The 22,841-nt window shown below is 39.8% G+C and overlaps 1 protein-coding gene across 1 annotated transcript; it reads left to right on the top strand. All coding sequences in view use genetic code 11, as the record gives it.

Annotated features, from left to right (window-relative positions):
• Positions 1-10,270: 10,270 nt before the first annotated feature.
• EGR_00472 (Carbonic anhydrase-related protein) lies at positions 10,271-21,953 on the top strand (the record flags this gene model as incomplete). The annotated part of the gene is made up of 7 exons (XM_024489721.1): positions 10,271-10,399; positions 14,391-14,579; positions 15,973-16,068; positions 16,214-16,280; positions 16,946-17,100; positions 20,866-20,991; positions 21,843-21,953. The coding sequence occupies 7 exons, from the start codon at positions 10,271-10,273 to the stop codon at positions 21,951-21,953; spliced, it is 873 nt and encodes a 290-aa protein (XP_024355718.1).
• Between the last annotated feature and the right edge of the window lie 888 nt (positions 21,954-22,841).

Raw genomic sequence — 22,841 nt, 5'->3', positions numbered from 1 at the left:
GTTTCATTGTCAACATCTCATTTGATAGAATTTGTGGTCTCTGATTAACCAACTGTAAGGTTACGTCAAAATCTGTGCCCTGTTTGCCTGCTCACCCTAAGGGGAAGGAATTCAATTACACAATATGAAACATTTGTTTTCGAGGTGGCCAAAGTTGTGACTGGTATTGGCAATTATCAAGTAGATTAGGTTTATGACTCCTTTAAATATGTCATAAATAACTTTGATAAACTGCAAATAAAACACCCATTAAAGCTAAAATAACTCCTAAGTTAGAAATTAATCAAAACGAGCTTATGGGATCTTCCCATGTAAAACTTGTTTCACCAAGACGCGGCAAGTTCCCTCCCGCGTTCTCCCAGGGCGGAAAAACACAAATAGATCTCCCCTGTATCCTAGACACGAGTTAAACCTCATAAATCACCTCACCCTCCCACGTAAGTAACTGCGGAGTTGAATGATTGATGCCGAATGGACATTAAGAGGCTATCAGTTGCGTTCATCTTGCTTCACCTTTCCGGGGGACAAATCTAAGGTGTCTCTTGTTGTCAACATGAACTAGTCTTGGAAAAACAGTGTTTTGCTCGGTATTAGGTCTTTCGAGAGGACATTTTGTCCATAATTATACTGAACTTACCAAGTAATGACGTTTTGATGCTTTATGCTGGATGTTGGCATTACCTTTATTGCATCTATTCTTCCCCATCTCATTTGCACGGCATTAAAAACGCAGACGTTAATTTCACTTCCAGGCATAAGAAATAGCTCAATAAATATTTAGCTATCCAGATGGCACTCTCTTGTCGTTAAAAAATCGCCAGTTGAACGCCTACTTCCGGAATTTGGAGAACTGGTTAGATTGATCATTTGGAAACAGTTAAATCCAATTGCCCATTTTCCAGGGTACGATTCCGAGTTTTCGCCTATTTATCTGTTTTACTGTATTTCCTCATGATAAATAATTCCCGTAAATTTGGGAATTCTTAAAAACGGTCCTAAATGTAGCTTCATTGGGCTAGAGCCTGTCCATCAAGTCTGGATTTCACTTGGTCTGTTTGGCTAATTAGCTCTACACCAAATCCGAAATCCAAACCCCCTCCATCGTCCTTACTCATCACCGAAAACACCTTTTAACCTAAGTCGGCATTTGGATAAGGCGCCAGAATTCGTTCCTTATTGGTTCAAACGGGGAGTGTGGATGAGTCAGATGAATTTTTTAGCCTCCCTGAGCCTTGGTGGCGTAGTTATTAGAGCGTGAACGTGAATACTGAATCTCACGAAAGGCCAAAGCCTAGGCACCCTTTGATGTCGATTTGTCATCGCACACCATGAACTCACATGAATACCAACACGAACTTAGGAGCCAAAAATGAGGCACATTACGTGCTTTTCAGGAAAGGAGACAGCACAATCTGCGTTGCGGACAAGTGTTGGGTATTTTCAGGTAGTTTGTAACCCTTCAGTCCAATTCGGTTTCAATCTTCCACCCTGTAAGGTTGTAAATTTACCCATTAAAGTGACAAATAAGCTTAAGCATGGGCAACACGCTGAGACCGTGTAAAGTTCTCAACTCCGATGGGAATCCGTGTTTCGAAGTCTACGATGCGCTGGCGTCGAAATTTCTAGCGGAAAATTAGGCATACCCTGCTGAAGCTCCGAATAATGTAACATGCTAATTACCAGGATAAACAAAGGGGCCACTTTTTTCAGTTTAACTGCTTATAAGAAAAAAATGCGTTCGCGAAAACCATTAAATAAGCATTGTTTCAATTTATCATAACTCGTGAGGACATGTCACCTTGTCATTGGAAAATAGTTGCCACCTTGTAGGGTTATTTGAATAGTGTCCTGCGCAATTCAAACCCCCTCCATTTGCAAATATCCTACATAAAAGCACAAAAAATAAGTTGGCCCGCTTAAGCACATTCATCTTCTATAATCACTCCTTTTAGATGGTGCTTGAATGACGTATTATGGCAACTCTTGGATACATTTTGCGCCTTTTGTTTATGAAGACAACTTGTCACTCCCTCTCAATGACTTAGGCGCTTTCCCCAAATAACTAATAGGAATGTAAAATCTGGCAAGTTGAATAAAACATTAAGGCAAATTTGGTATTTTAGATTAAAAAAAAAATTTTAGAGGTAATTCGCTCACCCATCCCCATTCAACAAAACACGGATGGTTCTCCACTCGATTTGCAGTAACTTGGAGAGCGTGCTAAACTCTAAAAACAACGATTTTGTTGTTTTGTGTGGTCCCAAGGAGCCGACTTCCTCCTTTAATGCGTTTAGACTTTATATGTATTAATTTCAGCGTTTTGACGCATCATCTGGTACCGTGATGGACAGCAAGACCTCAACCTCTCCTGGAACCATTCTTTGATGGTTGAAATGAAATGGCTAATTATTTATAAGGAATTTTTTTCAAGATGTACCAATCTTGCCTAAATAAGCTGATTTAGGTACTCGAAAAGCTAGGATAGTGAATGATTATTCTCTGCTTTATAACGTCTCCCTACCTGCTCACTCTGTTTCATTCCCGACATTAGGGTTAGTTTTACAACCCAAAACCGTTCTAAGGGCTTGAGACAAAGTTAAGGAGTGTTTTTAGCGTCGTATTACTAAAAAAGTAGTGAACTGGAAAGCAGGATCAAGTTACCTATCTTAACCAAATAATTTAGACGGCTTCGGTAATGGCGGATATGAATAGACTGCAAAATCTACAAAAGGAAGCGCTTGATTTTCTACAAATAATGCTGTGAAGATGCATCTTTTTCCGTTTTAATGGGAAGCAAACACATCGGGCCGATATAATCCTATTAAACTTGTCCCTTGACTGGGTGCCCAGATCATTTTGCCACAAAATACTACCCAATTTTGAAGGTGAATTTGCTTGAACTTGAGGTAGGTGTGCCTAATCCAAGAGAGTTGAAAATAGTGTTAAAATATCGCAAAAGGAGATAGTATCACGCTTACATCAAATGTCATCCTTGACATCACAATTGGGGGAGTGGTGCCCAAAATCTTTACTTGACACCTTGTCTATTTTTATCACTGCAAACACTGTGTTATCGTGTTTTCGGCGTACACCATTGAAGCTCTGACGTACTGACGTCGCACACCGATTGTCAGTTAAGTAAAAGGACAGACAACAAGATTTAATAAATTTTATCTTCCACAGAAGAACTGTTGGCTTTCGGCTCATTAAGCAGTGAACTCATCACCCGCAGTGCTGGTGAAGTGAACAGGAAGGGTTAATGTCGAGTCACTTAACTCAGAAATGGCCATTTACATCTAAATCCCCTGCAATTCATTTTAGCCTTCTTTTTCATTCCTTTAAAAGGGAGGAAAAAGTAACTCAATTGTTGGAAATTTCAAGCAGACTAAGCATACAATCATTTTAGCTCGATTTTCTATTTAGATAAACGTGTCATTGTTTGTCAAACCAGCTACTTTCTCCCGTAGCACTTGATGAATGCTTGCGAGGGAAAAAAGAGGCAATTGTCTTAAGCCACCCTGATTTTCCACTATTCTTACATTGAAGATGTTACAGTTAGACAAACTATCTCTCGCATTGTCCAACTTGGCAAGTAGGAATTGCACAGGACATCGTATGGTTGCCAAGCGGTGGTCAAGCGGAAACCTTTGTCCAAAACAATGAAACAGGAACTCCTGACAAGCTAACTTCAAACCTTCAGAAATAATAGATATTTTTTCCCCTTCTATATCAGTAAGGAATCAGTTTCCAGTGATAATAGCAGGCGCAATTGCCGCCACTTCTACATGCCCAAAAACTGTTTTAGATGCAATGAAGCTAGTTCTCCTCTATTTTCATCTTAAACCGAAACAAATTCCACGACGATTTCAGGCTTCGAATAAACGGTTGCATATACTTATAGTAGGTAGAGAAACCTGGAGGATAAACTGTCCTTTTTTTTGTTTTTACAACGGTAATACAAAAAATGGGCCAAAAAGTTGAAAGTCTTGCAAAGCGACCTTGATGTCGATATTCCACCCAAACAGACTTTTTCTACCATGCTAGAGGGGATACGAGGAGGGTAGAAAAGTAGCTAGAGGAAATTCCGCACTGTGCAAGGTGTGACACGATGAGGAACTGGCGCTTGAAGGTGGGATCGCTTTAGCGATTGCTGTCACCCTCTAATTTTGGTGGTTGTGGAGGGTGATTCACGGAAATTTGATTTCCTCAAGTGGCTTTTAGAGGGTCTATTAACTCGAGGCGCAACTACTCTTAAGGTATGCTATTAAAAGCCTCCTTCTTCTAAGTAAACATAGGACCTTTTAAGACGTTAGGGAAATGACTCGGGGGCTTGTAAAAACAGACCAGTGGCAGACTCCAACAGCGTTGATAGCAAATACGAAATAGCAGGCTTCAAAGTGTCAACATCATTTATAAAGGCCTGAGTTAATCAGAAATAGGATGGTTAAGAAACCTTCATTAAACCCTAATCAAAGGAAGGGAAAGTGTCATTAGATAGAGCCACCCAAAAGTAGAATAAATCCTCCTCATTTATAAATTGAGCAAATTTGGGGTGCTTTTAGGTATCTGTTGAAGTATGTCAGGTAGAAATCATTTCCTGGATATACACATACTGCGTCAGCGTCTTTCTCACCTCTGAAACACCTTAGACTGGGGGGAAACCGAGTCAGCACTTGGCCTTAAGGCAACTGGTGAATGAGCTTTTTGCATATCTAGTACTGAGATAGCCAGCACTACTGACTCGTGATGCAATGAAGGGTACACAAATAGCATCCTCGAACTGGTTTGTCAACGAAACAGACACCTAGGGTCGTACCTCTGTCGATGCAGTCTCTGGCCTCTCTCACCTTTCTTCCCATGAAATTTGCAGCTTAAACATCTTTGTTAAGGAGGTAGAAGCACTGCGGTCATTTCTAATTTTAATTGCCTTTTGTGAACTTTTTCCCGGGTAATTATTGGCAAACCTGTATAGCGATGGAGACTATTTCAAAATAGGACATACCTCACTATTTCCCTCTGACTTGTGTAAGAATTTGTGCATACACCTTTTTTTATTTACTTCCAGTTATATCTGTGGATTGCCTTTGGCAAGAGGGCGCCTGGGACTCGACTTGGGACAACTGGTGGCATTATAAAGAGGGTGCGATCGGAGGCACGTCTTGACCTGCTTATTTTCCTTTTAAAGGTTCCTTACCACATTTCTTTATTAAACAGAAAGTAGTTTCCATTCACACATTTATGTCTGAGGTGATAAGTAATTACAAAATGGGATTTATTTGTAGTTGATTTATCTTATTTATTTGCATGCATTGTTAGGAATCCCTAAGGTCATGTGTTGGGAAAAACATATTTTTGAATATTGCATGTTTACTGCTAAATCATTGGGTGCGTATCTGCGGAAAATAAGTGTCCAAGTGCCTCTTCCCAAGCGCAAGGCATATATTTCTACACACCAAGAGGTGTCACTTGATTAGGCAGAATGTTTGGGTTTTGGATGTGATAAAATAAAAGGAAATTTCATATAGTAGAAAGAATCAGGACCCCAAAAGCACATTAAAATAGGCAAGCGGCAACGTTTAGGCACAATTCGAAGAATGCTAACATTGCTTTCTGCTTATTGGGACCTTAACAGTTTGACCTTAACTTTTTTTAATATTGTGCACTCCTAAAGCCTCCCCAACAAGGAACAGATTTAAATTTGGGCATGTTAACACGTTCAAACAACGCATCTTGAAGAAGCGAATGATTGCCAAACGCCTGATGAATGCCATTCGGAAATGCCTTTTTAGAACTATTCCATAACACAATTAGGAGCAGCAAGGTATAGTTGTTTGTTTTCAAGTCAAACCACAAATATTGAGCTTGGGCAGCATTAAAAGTTTTAGTTACCCTATCAATGTTGAAAGTTTTAATTTAGAACTCCGTCCAGGTTAAAAAGTTCCACGTCCTGACCGATGATCAAATGTCAAGATTTAATGTAGCAAGGAATCGTCAAGTTATGCCATTTTCTACAGCCAGTAGTAAAAACTGATTCAAATTTACATTAAGGAAGACTTTATTGTCTAGAAAGGGCCCATGTCTAGAGCCATGAGGAAAGTTGGCTTTTGGGAGTTGGACATAACACGGTTTATGCTTGGGGTGTTTACGTCTGTTTGAATAGATGGGCGGATGAATGAATGAACAACATGTAAAACTAACCTAGAAACAGAAAAAGTAAGTTACTTTAGTTTTAAGGGATTATAAAAAAAAACTTTATGAGTCTCTTTGGTACTAGTGAACATCAAAACAACTCGATTTCCTTAAGCAGGGCGAGGATTTACCCCTATTTTCACGCTTGCTGCTCAAGCAATATGCAGTACACCTTCTCCCTTTGCTCAGTTCTCTGCTTAGCCTACTTTAAAACCAAGTTTTGTACCTTCCATTGCAAGCCTGTGCTCCCAGTGCCTCCGATAAAGTGGCTGCCCAGAGGGGTGTAAAGGTTCCGCCTTATTTATGTCCTTCAAAATGGCGAAATTCGGTGTTGCTTTCGCCAAAATTTATTGCAATGAAACTAAGTTATTTATTTGACTAAAACTTATTTCCTTTGCCTGCAAAACAGATCTTTTTTCTTCTCCTTCTGGCATGCGCCAAATGTCCTCCAGGCTGCGAGTCTTCTCAACCTATCAGAGCATTTAGACCATCAAGTGGAGTGCTACCGCACAAGTGCCATTTGCCTGAATTTAGGGTGGGAAACTTTTGTGCACACCTTCAAATGGAATGGCCAATTTTTATTTCTGTCTGATTAATTACTCTTAGCTAATGCCTTACGGGAATTGTCTCAAAAAAATTATCCACCATGCATACTTAAGAGGCAGACGAAGAAGTGAAAGCAATCCGATTCTCGAGGGAGTCTTAAAAGCAATTCACTCACTTGGGTTCGAGTCATTCTAGCCAAATGACAGGAATTTTATCTACATGTCAAAATTCACATTGAAAAGAATATTTTCCTAAAGGAAGCAAAATTACTACTTCCATTTGATTTTTTGATAAAAACTCACGCGTGTTTTTAAAGTAGCGAATGTCTTGGCAACGCAAAACCACTTTAGGGAAGATATTTGAAGCAGTTATTGCCGGTAGTGTTTGAAAACTTGTGTGTCACTTTTAAATTACTAAAAAATGACTAGTTCTACTCAATGATTTGCAAAAGATGGTAGAAAATGCCTGTTTAAACATCAATTTCGCTCATACTTTGTGAAACTTTACAGCAAGCCTCTCCAGACTAAAACACCACACTATTCATCGCACACCAAAACCATTTTCATGTATCAAAAGATTGGGCAAATTTACCTAACCAATGTCAATCTAATAAAAGCCGTGTTTGCAGAGAAACCTGGAGAGGAAGCTGAGGTTTCGCCTACTGTGCACTGGGATGATCAAGAGGAGACGCGTAAACAGGACCTGCAGACGGACATAAAGAGGGGATTAGTCAAGCTCTTACTCACTTCTCTGCTGACACCGAGCCAGTGGCCTCGGCTCCAGATTGGCCGCTTAAGTCCTCACGCAAAAGCACCATTTGCCTCACCGATTTGCAGGCGACATCGTTTCCTCACAAATGTAGTCAACGTAGGCGTCATTACATCATGGAATAGGTTAAATGTTAAAATTAAGAGTAAGAATTATTTAGTCGATTCACCTATTGAATCAACTTGCTGATGGTCTCCCCAAAAACTGAATAGCGTTGACTTTACAAGAAAACACCCTCGAGTAACTTGCAATGTCATCGGGAGCTAAACACATCAAGTCCACCTATGGGTGCTCTGTCGGTGTTAAGGTTATTTATGAGTTGGAACTATGATAACTGCTGAATGGCTTTAGCACCTGGAAGAAGTTCAGACGTTTTTATGCCTTTCAGACATCTCTGCCATTGTTTATGAATCCAAGTTCATGTTATTACCCAATGACCTACCACCCCTAATGTTCTTCCCCTCAATGTAAAAAAAATTTTTGAAAAGACAGTAAATTTTTGCATCTCAGTGCTATACCACCACAAAACAAGAGTATAATTTTAAAAATGAACATTTTAGTCCGAACCGGTTATTAGATGTAATCGTGGACGATATAAAGTTGTTTTTAACAAAAGATCGCAGTTCAACAAATTAATTGCTTTAAATAAAGCTAAAATGCTAACCACCCCTAAACATAATAAATGGATGAAATTTAGGCCGTGCCTCGAAGATTGGGAGAGATGTGACTACTTGGTGGTTTTTCGCCTGGCGAAATATTCTGGACTGAATAGCATTCCAGTGGAAATTCATAAATAAGGTGTGACTTTAAAAGTGTAGCCAAATTTCTTTAATAAATTATGTTTTATAAACGCATTCCATTAACCGTTTACTGTCCTGGAAATTACTGTAAAATCAAGGCAAACACATCTTTTAACATAGTAGGATAATTTCCAATCCACAATAAAAGCAAATTTTACTTTAATCCCTACATTTTAAGTCCTTTTTCCTAGCTTAAAATGCAATCACACAAATCTGTACATTAAAGCCATCGAAGAACTTTTTAATTCGAGCGAAAGCACTACCCGATTCCATTCCTTCAGCGCATGCGTCATTATTGATAGCCCCGCTTCTTCCACCCGATTTTCCCCAAGTCTGAAGAGGAGCTTCAATGGAAGAGGCGTTTATTGCGTGGAATTTTTTGGATTTTGTAATGCTACATACCCTCTAAGGTGCCACAAGATGAGTCAGTTTTACGAGTACAGGCAATTGACGTTGCCGTTGTCAAATAACAGCATCTTTTAAATATCATTAATGACAACACATTTCGTATAGTTTTTTTGTCTGATTTGACATTCGACCCTGAGCTGGTACACTTTCTCCTGGCATTATTGCCAATACAGCCTTACAAATGCCTTCAACTTCCCGATTTAGCCATATTATGCAGTTGTCTTTTCAAAATACAAAAAAACATTTCCACAGGCACTGAGACGGCTTTAGCCGACTTTTAAATTAACTGCCAGAAAGTGTAGCTCTCTGAGACCCCCTAAAGACAAAAGTAGACATAATCCACGGGCAGAATATGCAATGTCTACGTACAGTAGGTCCAGAGGCTACAAGCATGGCCCAAAGGTCAGCCTATCCTGCAATATACAATGGTGGAGTACTCAAGGGGCCCCTTACCGCAACCGGGAGTTTAACAACCGACGCTTAACATAGACCCTCTCCTCTTTTGAGCGTTATCCCTGGCGCTCCCCTTGATCAATCTCCCGCATCAGCCATCACAAAGTAATTTGTGCTACAAGAAAAACACGCATCAACCACGTCAATTATCGAATTCTAATGCAATTGAGGAGATACTTGACTGCAACGTCACTGATTCCTCTTAACAATTCTGCTGGATCAGGAGTTTCTTCCCGTTTGACAACTGCATTAGGCGAGGGGTGGATATGTTGGCCATCACGCATATCCATAGCAAATAAGTGGAATACTGGCCCAAAAGCAGAGCCAAATAACAAGGAACAAGATTTAATACAATTTTGTAAGGTTAGGCTTTCGCTTCCATCTTTTTTTGCCACGTTGTTCTAACTTTAGATTTGCCCAGTCATATCTATCTGGGTTCCATCCAGCTGGTAGAGAAGTAAAGGAGGTATCGCAAGCTCATGTAAATGATATCACTATGCAGAAATGGTGGACAGCTCCGTGATGAACGCCTTTCAGATGGTTCACTACCGGTGTCGCTTCTACTGCTAATGGCATCCCTGCAGACCATGTAACTGGGACAGCTGCCGAGTGTAGACGATATTTTCAACCTCTCTGTTAAGAATCGTCACAAATTCTCTCATCGACAGCATATACACTCTCTTCGCCGCACTGAATTTTATCACCAAGCAGTAGAAATCAGAGTAGATGTTCTTTAAGAGCGGGAACGCTTTCTGCTACCACCAGTGCAGTGCCCTGAGGCTACTAGCGCGTCAAACCCACCCGGGAATGCGCAATGGTGGAGCACCAAAGTGGCCAGTTACCAAAACCGAAAGTTAAACAAACATCCAAAATATTACAAGTGCGATTAAAGTGACTCATGAAGGTAGTTGTTTACAGGGTATAAAAAGCAACTGCATGCTGTCTTTACCATTTAAAATAGTTTTTGAACTTCTGTCTGCAGGCTTTCGCAAAGATGTTACAAGACTAATCACTTTCAAAGCGAACTATACGTCTCTTTTTTATAGCAAGCTAAAAGTGAATTTATTCATTTTATAGGTCCCAGTCATTGGGGCAGAGCCTCGATGATGTTTTCTGACGATATTTGGCCCGCCTGTGCGAAGGGTCACTTGCAATCACCAATCAACATTCGACTAAGCGACCTCATATTCGATCACACGCTCAAACCGCTCATCATTGATGGCGTCTCCTCAAGGGTACGTCTAAGGTGGAATTAATGCAATATCAAAAGAGAGCCATTTATTCATCAATCTGGTATATTTCTGCACACTCACTACTTTCCTTGAGAAGAATTCTACTTTGTGGGATGTTCGGGCTGAAAATTTCTCTAGAAGAGGAATACATTTGAGCCAGGTTTTGACATCATTCCTCTGCCGCTATTCGTATCCTGGTTGAGGTCACGCAAACCTTCTTCGTTTCCTAAAAACCCACGAAGTGCCTAAATACCCTTTTTATACGGAGCTTTTTTAACGGCGGACGAAAATGCTAAGGCAGGTGGAATGCGTGGAGGGCTGATTTACGCATCCACGTGGGCACATCTTCAAGAATGTTACCTGATTACGGAGCATACTTTTAAATACACAGCCCAGAAAAGCTCAACGAAAATAAAATATATTTCTGTTGAATTTGTTGGAGGAATCCAATTTTCAAGCAGTGTGAAAGCACTCCTACCAATGGGCATTTATTCAAGAGGTGCCCTTGCAAATGTGCTTCTCTCTCAGTGAAGAGGCTGAGGAATCAAACCCGAGAGCACTTATTGCCTTTCGAAAAAAGCAACCTTTTTTTGTAGCTTTGGGGTCCAGAAGAATTTCAAAGTTTCCTGATTACTTCTGTGCACCTGTAATTAGGGGAAAGAGGAGTTTTATACTAGCAAATGTATAATTCTGCGTATTTTGACCACCGTTTGAATATCTTTAAGTGGTTCGCTTCAGTTAAACTTGAAGCATTTGGCCCTCGTTTTTCAGCCACTATGCGTCAATGGGGCGAAGGGTGGGGTAGCCAAGAGCAACCACTTCTCCAGTCCCCTGGCCTTTTAGGCAAGTGCTGAAAACGGGAAAAGGCGTTCACTTTGGCCGAGTTTAGTTATAAGTGGATCTCAGTTTGGCGATTAATGTATACGAATGGCATTTCGCATCTCTCCTTTGAATCTTACCGAGTATCTAAGATTTATTAGAGTTATGAGTGCTACAAATTATTTGCTTAGTAAAACCCCTTAAAAATCTTGTCTTAAACTGCTTTTCATTAGTGTTTAAGAAAACACTGCCATCACTCACTTCTTGTGCTCTTTCGTTTTGGGTATTGTAATGCTGTCTTTCTGGGTTTTTTAAAAAAAAACTTATTTCCATGCATTTGACATCAATCTGCCAGCTAAATATAGACCTCTGGAGACATTCGATTCCACCATCGTCTAATCAAAGCCACATGTAAACGACGATTTCATGTAAGAACAACTCAAAAATGGACTTTAAAGTGGATAAAATTACCAAAAAAGCACACATCTTATAAATTGGCTTATTGTTTTCCGTAATTTTGATGTCATTTAGATTTTTTTGGGTGAAGGCTAGCCTTCGATTACTTGCTTACTGGCCCAATATTTTGCCATAATTTAAGTGCAACAGTGCGCCTTTACTCACTTCGACAACAGGGATTTTTACTTTGCCCTCCTACTTACCCTTATAGGTAGATGCCAAGTGAAAAAGACTCACGTTCATTAGTTTAAAAAAGCGGGTCAGCCTCCTGCCCCATTACCCCTCGAACAGGAATACCCATACAAAATATTTTGTGATGGATTATCAATTCATGGTAAGGATTTTACAACAACCAAATGTGCACCTTAACTAATTTTGCCCATTTGACCACTGGAAGCCTGGTTAACAAGCGGCCATTGCGAATTTGCCAAAGTACCGCACGATTAATACTTACTTAAAACGCTACATGCAAATACGTGACTGCGGATCACCCTTTAATTAGGGTTAACTAGTCCTGTGGGAACACCTTATCCACTTCACTATAATACTGGAATTAGAGGTTTCTGTGGTAAAGAAAACATGTTACAAGATGGATTGCAAATCACTACTGGAGCTGAAGTGGCAACCCATGTGGAGTAGTTAGAAACTACTTGGAAAAAGTCTAGGAAACTGTTTTGAAGAGAATATGGATGATGTGCTTACAAGTGTATTAACCTCAGATGCTAATTTTGCTTCGGTGGGTTAAATTGATGATAATGCATCAAATTATTTGACAAGTTAGCAAATATTTAGCATGCTTTTTTGAGGATTGTTTTATGCACGACTTCTTGGCAGAATCGGAAATTCATCTTCTTGGCTTAAATCAACTTACTGAGCCTTGTTTAAATCCGTTAAGTGGCAGGATGACCGCAAATAGTAAATTCTGGCAATTTAAATATAAGATTGTCAAACGGGACTTTTATATTGTACAGAACCTGCTTTTAATTTATGCAGTTAGAAATGGCTTCGTGAGACCACTACATTGAATAGTACATTGAAGGGATGCGGACCCAAAATCTAAGTAAAAACCCAACTGATAACTCCATGGTGCTACAATCGAAGGACTCACAGTTTATTAAAAGGTACTCCGGACCTCCTCAACTCAAATACATTACTTTCAGAATCGAGTACTGTTTTTCAATTTTGCTTCTTCGTTGACCCAATTCTCTAAAGTTACTAGAAGTTGAATTTAAAACCCACTTTTGCAAAAACGCATAATTTTTCCGATTCGCATATAACCTTGTAGCTGTGCATTACGGGGAATCTAATTTAAAGAGACGATTCCTAGTCACCTTCTACACCAGCAAAGTGCAAAATACTGTATTTTTCACTTCATTTTTCTAATGCCTACAATTCTTTTAGAAATTTTGCAAGTTGGACAAGAGGGTTTGCGCCTTTTTCAGTACAATTACTTATTGTCGTTGCTTGGTAAGACCTGCAAAATACACACGATTGTTTATACGCCCGTATTATAAAGCAGAACTATACGTTGACCCATCTGTACACAGTATTTCCTGTTTTGTTTGATTCTCCACATCACAAATGTGGGCTGAAATTGAAAAACCTGATTTAAGCCCGTTTACTTTGCGCATTAAAATTCTGTTTTAAATCTATGGCAGGAGGAGTAACAGCATAACGTGACTTTAAGCATCTGCTTCCAATGGTGAGGCACTCAGAGGCACAGACCCCGTCTTCGTAGAACTATTGAAGAAATGCATGTCTTAATTGAACTTAAATAGAGAATTAACTTCCGGTAGTAGCTGTTGTGATTAGCAAACAGCCATTGAAATGAAAAATCACCTTTGAAACGTGTAAATGCGTTGTTAACTATTTCTCGCGTGTGATAAAAGGGCGCAAATTTTAGACGGTTTGCAGGTAGACAGTCTTGTGATGAGAAACGATATATCGCTGGTTATCTCCCAACCATTTACTACTATCCAGAAGGCCGTGCTCTTTGTGTGTGGTGGACTGCAGATGGAATTATTTGCGACACATGTCTTACTAAGGTTGACTTTAAATGATGAAGCTTGAATGAGACTACTTTCAAGGAAGGAATTCCCATTTCTACAGGACAGTCCAAAATTTCATACTTTTTCTAAACTCATCTACGAGACTGTTTGCTTTTAGGGTAGAAGATGGCGCCTCGTCTTATCCTCTATATTCTTAAAAAATTTTGCCACGTGATGCTTCTCATCTCGTCTTGGGATCGGACAATTACATGGGTACATACAAAACAGACATTTGAAGAATTCAAGTGCAATAGGTCGGGGGTGTCTAGAGCTGGGTGTGGAATTTTCAAGCTTGCATTTGGTCTGAACAGGATTGGCGGTTATTATGGCAATCATTTTGGAGATCTAAATATTCAAAAAAGCCTTCTTAAGTTTTTCATTATTCTTTAAAATTGCATGAACGCTCTGCATAGTCTTATGAATGCCTAAGAACGAAAATATGCGCATATGTTAGACAAAGTGCTATAAAGCATTCGGACGGACAGCAAATCACCATCATTTTTAAACAAACTAATTTTTAACTTATTACACACACTGAAGGAATTCTACTACCCCCATTAAAAGGTCAATGATGTTGAGAAAACGTCATGCTCTTTATTTCTTAACTTGCGTCTCAAAAACGCTTAAAATCACGAAGCCATTTAATGTCCCTTTATTTGCTTTTAATTAAGCTCGCCTTCGGGATCGTAAACGCAGGTCAGGATGTCTACTTCCAACCCGAACCCAACGAATCCAGTGTCTACTTCCGCGATGGTCCACTGTCCTACCGCTATCGACTGTATGGAGGAGTCATCAAGTTTGGCAGTACTTCAAAGGTTGGCTCAGAACATCAGATTGATGGAAAAACATTCCCTGGAGAGGTAGGAGCGTTTGATTCCAGGTTTCCCTTATTTGTGTTATGAGGAAAAGTACGGTGGACCTTTAAAAAAGCACTTCCTTTAGTCTGAAATCGACGTACTAGCCAGGGTTTTAATGCCACCCGAATGAAGATAATAGCTGACAAGCCATCGCTGGGTGCTTAGAGCATGCAAAATATCACATTCTGGTACGTTAAATTCTACTTGCAATACCCCCGTTTAAATACCATGAATTGCTTTACGAAGCAATGATTTTCGGAATGCAAAATAGTACAGTTCATCCGAAAAAAGGTCCAGGACACCAAAATAATACTAATGGCAAGCGCACTATCGTTTTAAAATAATGTTGAGTTTATTTTGCGCTTTGTAGAATTCTTTACAATGTTGAGTACGTAAACGATATTGCAGAACCCAACTCTCTAGTTAAGGTGGTATCCTCATCCAGCTTCCACTGTGGCTTAGGCTACTGACCCAACCATATGACTATCGTTTTGTAAAGACCAAATCACCTCACACAGGAAGTACCTGTTTGGCAAAAAAACGTTAAGATAGCAATCTGGCCCTTAAAGTTGTTATCTATCTTTTCCTAAATTAGCCGAACAGCTCCTTTGATGGCTGGAAATTTAGGAGTTAATTTTATCATTTACAGGTCGTATTTTCAGGGAGAAAATTAATACATCATCTCTTCAATACGAAGAATAATTCTTAATCCTACTAAAATGTAGCTCTTTTGTTTCAAAAGTAGACTGTCTTTAGCATTTTGCATGTTCACTTGCTTGATCACACGTGGCAGTCAAATTTCATCTCACTGAGCAGAACCACAAGCGTCTCCGGTGGCGGGACCTTTTCTTATCCAAAATACAAGTGCCTAAATCCTTACAAGTGGTCCTAGTACATACCAAACTAATTCACGTATTTCATAATTCCGACGCTTTTATACACGAATATTGTTAATGCCTCGAATCAACCCCTAATCAAATTGAACAACTGTTTACATGCCTTTTTAACTTCCATAATAAATTCCAAAAATTGATTTTTAATAGGTTCTATGAAGGCTAGAATTTATTTCTTCCTTTCAATAAACTGCCCTAATAACCTTGTTTGATACAAAACTTGCATTCACAATAAAAAACGCAAAGATTTTGCCATCTCCTCATTCAAACATCTGCTTAGCGTGTGTAGAGGTTGAAACAAGTGATAAGTCAGTCATGACATTCAGGAAATGAATTAATCATTCACATTTGGATATGAATATTTGCATATTTAATTAGTTTGTTAAAAATTCATGAATACATTAGCAAGGTTGCCTAGTGGACTTGAATTATCTGGATCGGTTTTCTGTAGCAACACAGAAGTGGTGCAAACATCTACTTCTAATTATCTTTTCCTACTGCAGATTCAGTTATATGCCTACAATTCTGATCTCTATCACAATTTCACCCTGGCAGTCAGCAGACCAAACGGACTCGCGGCAGTCTCGCTCTTCCTGCAAGTAAGCCGGATTTACTTATCGCAAATTATCAGTAATTTGCAAGCAAGATTAAATGCGTACAGTTGCATATGGGTGCTCTCCTCTTCCGTCCGAAGCCATGCACGGCACATGTTTGTTACCATCATTCGTCCTCCTCTTTTTCCAGATAGGCCAAAGTCCAACTCCAGACATATCGGCTCTCCTTTCCACCATGGCTGAAGTGCGATTAAAAGGTATGGTGGCATCTTTTTCATGTTAATACTTTTCATCCCTGACTGCGTAAACTTTATGTTAATTCTTAAACGAGCTAAAAAACTGCGATACTTGTAAATTCTTTGCAGTTTGCTAAAGAATTTTGCAAACAAATGAATTAGTGGCTTAAGCACTTTAAAACAATGCAAGCGATAGGACAAAAATGCTTCCAGAAGTATTTAGCTGTAAGGCCATCAAATGTCGAGCAAGCAGAAATAGTTGCTCTTTGCCTAATGTTTGTGTAATTGAATAAATGCGACTTTAGTTTTGCATTTAAGAGGCTGGAGCCTAACAAATGTGGTGCATAGTAAAAAATGTGCCGCCTTTCCGGAGCTTCTTTTAGACGAGGGATTGTAGCGATATTGTGCTAAGAACTCCTACCGATTTCCGCAACAGCTAAGTTTGTGAGGAAGAGAGTTTGGAATTTTCAAAGTCGCCGCGATGTCTGCATGGGCGATTAAGTGCATTTTTGATGCCAAAAAGCAGTCGCTTGACCTGTGTACAGCAGTGTTACACGCCTCTGAAGGCAGAAGATAAATGAGCTGAATTGTTTCAATAGCGCACCCAGACTCTGTTTATAAATCAGAAGGTTACAGCAAAAATCCGTCTAATACAGCCGTGCTTCCCCTTTGATGTGCTTTAAAAGGCCATCGGCGAACGCTCTACGGCCTTATTCTTCAGACATTGCTCCCGAACACCCACGAGTTCATAACATATCAGGGTTCACTCGGTTTCCCCGCCTGTCATGAAACGGTGACATGGATCCTCTTGAATGCGCCCGTCACAGTGACCGAGGAGCAAGTGAGTTCCTGAATTCCGCATACTTAAGAAATAAGACAATCTTTAAAGTAAAATCAACTACTCATGAATTGAGTGTCCCTCCTAACCCGATGGGGATTGTAACAGATTAAGTCTGTTTTAGTTGTTTCAAACGCCTTTCTCAAAATTACAATCAAAGTTACTTAAAATACGGAAAAAAGTTGGCATCAAAAGTCTAGCCAATTCTTACTAATTTAAAAAATCCGGATGAGTTTTTTCCGCCCTGTGATAAAGTTCAATCATGCGACTCCCATCGCCTCCATACTCTCCACTCCCATCACAGCGTAGATTATTTAAATTGCCTTCGCTTACTTAGTTGTCTGAATTTTTTATTAAAAAAAGCAAAGCAAGATGTATTTGTTTTTCAACTGTTTAAATATATACCCGCGCACATTTGTGACGACAACGTGTTAGGCAATGGAGGAGCATTCCTGATCTCTCCCCAACTAGGCTATGATTAATGCATTCTGGGTCACTGGTATGCTTCTGATTCTAAATTTGCAATTTGGTGCAAGACAAGGTTTATTTGCCCTGTTCACATAGTAAACGCATTAAAGTTGCTACACAATGGGGCACTTCGGATGCATTCCTCCCCCAATATATGAGGGGGGTACTTTTCAGGTGACACCCTTAAACCAGGAAAGTAGGCCACAAGTTTCGGGGTAATTTATATCTTTTTTTAAATTAGATATTCTCTAGTAAATAACAAAAGTTCCGTCTCTCTCTAGACCGGGTAATTGATGCCTTCAAATTTCTTTTACACTTGCATTGTATTTTTCTTTTTTGATTAATCTGTTCAGCCTTCTTTTGTGAAGGGAGGGGAATGACTAGGTGAAAAAGTGGAATATCCTGTCACAAACAGTGACAATGCAGATTATACGCACGTGAAGTAAAGAGGACATTAAAATGCCAAAATATCTGCTCTCTTTTGCAATTTTTGAAGAGGAAGGAAAAACTATTTGCATTCAATGCCTCTGGTGTTCATGTCCTCCGGCCCAGTTCCTCACGAGGTCATTAGTACAGTGGGGTTTAATCTCTGACTGCTACTTGCACGATCACGTAATTTAAAATAGAATGGGAATATTTTTAACACTCCACCTTTTCTGTTCATTTCTGTCTTCTAGTATTTTGCGTGATTTTAATCTCTGAGGCCATTAAAATCTAACAAGCTCGACAAGGCTTTCAACACAAGGTGATAAATAATCCAGCTGATGAAAACTTAAAATCGCTACCTTGTATTTGAAGTTGCAAGTGACAGAATCTCGTGTAGTATTACTTGCCTTCATCCTAAATTCCCCTTTAGCTGCAAACATGAAAAGATGAAAATCACTGCAAATCTAGCTGACAAATGCTTTTGCTCGTTGGTGTAAGACCAACCCGAGATGAAAAGTGTTTGTGTCGTGCAAAAGAAGAAGTCAAAAGGTTTCCTTGTATCGGTTGCTTTGAACGGTTAGACAATTTTTCCTCCGATTCCATTCTATGTAAATATGCAACTGGGGGGCTTCTGTTCGTCTTTTTGGGGGGATGTTACCTATATTTTAGCGTAAGTAGTACGACTAGTCTTATGGTTGGACTTAGGAATGTTGTAACCCTGCAAACAGACGGAGCGTTTATTTGGATTGAAACGTTTAGGTGTACCGACTCAGTAAAATGAGGGGTAAATCCCTTAGCATAATTTGGGTTAGGGTGTTCCTGGCTTCGATACCAGGGAAAGCTAATAAATTTTAAATGAGGAAGGCAAAATATGCGAAGTCTAGAGGCTGGTTATCAAACTTTTTACCGTTTTTAGATTATAAAAGTGTATCAAAAGTCACCGCGCGTTCTAAACAGTTCAAGTGTTCTGCTGCTTACAAATTTCAAACAAAATTCTGTCAATGTTACTTGAATAATCAGAGAGAAAATGGCAACTTGCATAGAATATTAGCGCTTGTACTGGACAGTTCAGCTGATACTCAAAAAAGTGCAGTTTCCTTCTAACTATCAACCTTCTGCATCTACTTCCTTGCTTTACACGCAACTAATCTCCCCATGGCATGTTTTGTTGCAACTAGTTAAAGTTGTATAAGAAAGTATGGACGACATATCCAAGTGCCACATAATATCCGGAGTAAAATAATTTCCGTTTTATCGTACTCCGGTGCTTTGAGCTCACATAGAACAGAATAAAGAGCATGCAAATGCCTTTACCAGCGACCTGCGTGGAGGAACAATAGTTTATGATATTCGGTTGTCTAGACATCCCGGCGCCATGTCTGGTACCGTTTGTGAGTAGCATAACCTCGAGTCCAGACCGCACGCTGACATGCTTTTGGGCGAACCCAAGTACCAATATGAAAAGGACAGAGCCCTGTGCTGCCAGCCATATCAAGAAACCATGCCTACGTATTTATCTGCGCTTGCAGATGAACAGATTATAAATAGGTAGGCAGTCAGAAGATAGACTTGCTTTGACAGCTCTTAGATTTGGATTCTTTTCCCTTATTCCTTCAGATTCCTTACCCTATTCCCAGGAGCTTCACTACATGTATTGCTTTATAAAGGGATCCTGTCCCCATTTCCAATGGGGCAATTGTTTATAACCAGTTTGGTGGAAGTAAATAAAGCGCAGGTATAAAATTACTTTAGATGTCTATTTTTTAAAAAGAAAATCGTCATCTTACCAGGTCTGATGTTGGCATGTGAGTGGACCCGTAACATCCCACTTTAAACCAAACAGCCGCCCATGGGTATCCTAGCGGCAGACATTTAAGATGTGCAGTTATTGCGATGCTCAAGCGTTTGACTGGTTGATGTATTATGCTTCCAATTTTTAATTTATCTAAATGTAAACTTAACGTACTTTTCCAACGGCAATCAGAGTTCTAAAAGGTTGATACCTACCCTGACCAATAATGAAGCAGAAGAGGCATATGATGATGATGATGATAATAATAATAATAATAGGCGATTGACCTCCCTTATATTAAGCGGAAGTAAATGATAAATGCAATGTTCTTTGGGCAGAACGTTGACTCTAGAGTCGGAGCATTCAAACATCCATCATATATGCTAATAGTCCTTTTTTAAACTCGACAAGTAAGCTTTTCTCAAATAGCATCAACGGAAGAGAAAGGTGTTTTGAAACTTCGGAATGATTAATTGGCGTGCTGTGGCGCTGCAACCACTATTACTTTGTCACCTACCTTGACTACCTGTCAATATATGATCCCAATGAAGGTATACATATTTAACATCTCTGTATAACGCAATTTGAAAGTAATTGTGAGCATTACAATAGGAGTAAATTGCATTTTTTATTAAGGACAGCATTACACTTTTAAATACTTACTTAGGATATAAAAACAACTCTTTTTGAGAAGTTAGTCTCAGGATATATGGGAAATTACTAGAAGATAGGTTTAATAGAAAACATCTGGGAGGGACAATACATCATCAGTACTTTAGTTCCTCTGGAGATACGACGTTTTCTGAATTGCCAAGAAGAGCCGCCTTTTGTAAGCACTTATTACTTTGTTTATTATCTATTAATGACCTTTGTTCCAGCCACACTTTTTGTAGACACAACCTACCAAGTCACAAGTAAACAAGAGGAGACAAATGGAACGGAGTTTACATGCATTCGCTCTGTCCCTAAACAAATGTTTCCCATCCACCAGAGGGACTTCGTTGGCCTATAGAACTCCTAATGGAAGGAGGGTTACAAGATAACACACACTACATGTTTAACTGATTTTTGCTTCCACCTAGATGAAGGGACTGCGTGACCTCAGAATGTCTGAATTCAAAAACGCCGGATCCATGGCAGACAACTATCGGCCCATTCAAAAGTCAAATAACCGCTTCATTCGAACCAACATCTACTTTAATGCAAGCGTAAGTAGTATATGTTCGGATTAAAAAGGTGTCAAATTTGCTTCGAGATTTGATAGCACAGATAAATTTAACTTAGCCGGGAGTAATCGCAATTAAACCTTTCCACTCACTCGGATTTTCCTTCATTTATTTAAACACTTGAGTCTCCATTTGTGAATGCCTTGCTTGATCGTTGTCGCTTAGGCCAACTACTCTCAACTTACGGAAAGGAAGAGTTTCTCAATGTTTCATTTCTATTTTTGTTGCAGGAATATCGACAGTGTGTAGTTCCACCGCGGCTGTCTTATGAATGTGAGTAAAGCAGAATAATCACTTGTCTCGTCTGCTGCATTAATTTTTTTTCCTGAAACAGAAAGAGACGGATTGAAAGATTCTGGCTAAAATTTAATATTGAAAGAAAGGGCACCAGAGATCGAATTCTCTGCACTTGAAATGCGATGAGTAATTGCCTAAAAGAAATTCATACATAAATAAATAGATTTTAATGAAAATCCCTTCGATGCAAACGCGTCACTATGCATCGGAGAACAGTTCTTTTAAAAACCGGTCTTCAAAATAATTTCAACAAAATTCTGCACATTTTTACTTTAACGTTCCGTAAACAATGATCTTTAGGAACATTTTATGTGCAATTAAAATCAACTGCCGTTATAAGATGCTCAGTAAAATTCGAAGAAGTTCGTGTAGTGCCTCGAGTCCTCCCTGAAGTCGATAGCAGTCATAATACTGGGGAAGAAGGTCCGAAAGCCATGCCTCTCAGAGAGTGTACAACTGTGGAGTGCCCACAGGACCAAGACGAAGGGTTAAACAAGAAACCAAAGTATTACCTAGCTGCCCTCTGTTTGTTTAAGCGTTGTCCCTGGCGCTCCCTTTGGTCAACCTCCAGCGTTGGCTATCACAGCTTGGTCGGTGCTGAAAGAACCAACTACACCAGTCATCCAATCTGTGCGCAGCTGAGATGACATTCTAACACAGCGCTAGTGACACCACCTGACAATTTCAATGGGTCTCGAGTTTCGTCCCCCTTGTGCCTTGTTTTTTTTGAGGAAATGTGGTGGCCATCCCAAATGTTCATCTCTGGCCGTAAGAGCACTGGCCCAAAAGCAGGATCATTTAATAAGGGATGGGTTTAAGGAAGATTGGTGGGAATCAGGTTTCTCGGCTGTTCCTCCTGGCCACAGTACTCGCATTTCACTACTGACAGACCACGTCGAACTGGGTTTTATCCAGGCGGTAGGAAGGTGGAGGCGAAATCGCGTGTTAACCTAATTGGCATCTACATATTAGTGTAGTAGACAGCTCTGTAGGGAACTTTCTCTGTAGTTCAAGACTAATGTCGTCTTATTTATTAATATCATCCCAGCAGAACACAGGATGGGGGTAGTTGCTGAAGGTGGACGCCATTTTAAACCATTCTGTTAGGGTTCATCACGGGTTACCCTATCTGCATCGTATGCCCTTCTTTCGTCGCGTTAATATTTGGTATTCAGTAGTGGAAATCGAGGTAGTTGTCCCAAAGGATCGGATTCGCTTCCCGCAGCTACAAATGTAATGCTCTGAGTCATTCTCGAAGATGAAAGAAGTGATAATACTAGGGCAAGGGCTACTGGCATACCTTCCTTGTAGGCCAGCCCGCCCAGCAGAAGTCCAATGGCGGAATCTTAAGTGTCTGCACAACCAGAACGAGGAGTTAAGCAAACAACCAAAGTGTTGCACTTAAACTCAACAATCCTTTGCGACGTACTAAATGGACAAGAAAGTGCCTGACAACTGCTGTTTCTTGATTGTAGCCATCTCTGACACATATCGCCCAATTTCGTGTGCCTCGGTTTTTAGACGATTTTCGTTTT

The sequence above is a fragment of the Echinococcus granulosus genome (assembly GCF_000524195.1).
Source record: "Echinococcus granulosus chromosome Unknown EG_S00002, whole genome shotgun sequence".
In the NCBI taxonomy this organism is placed as follows: domain Eukaryota; kingdom Metazoa; phylum Platyhelminthes; class Cestoda; order Cyclophyllidea; family Taeniidae; genus Echinococcus; species Echinococcus granulosus.
The sequence above is the reverse complement of the archived record's forward strand: the minus strand, read 5'-3'. Positions and strand labels throughout refer to the sequence as shown.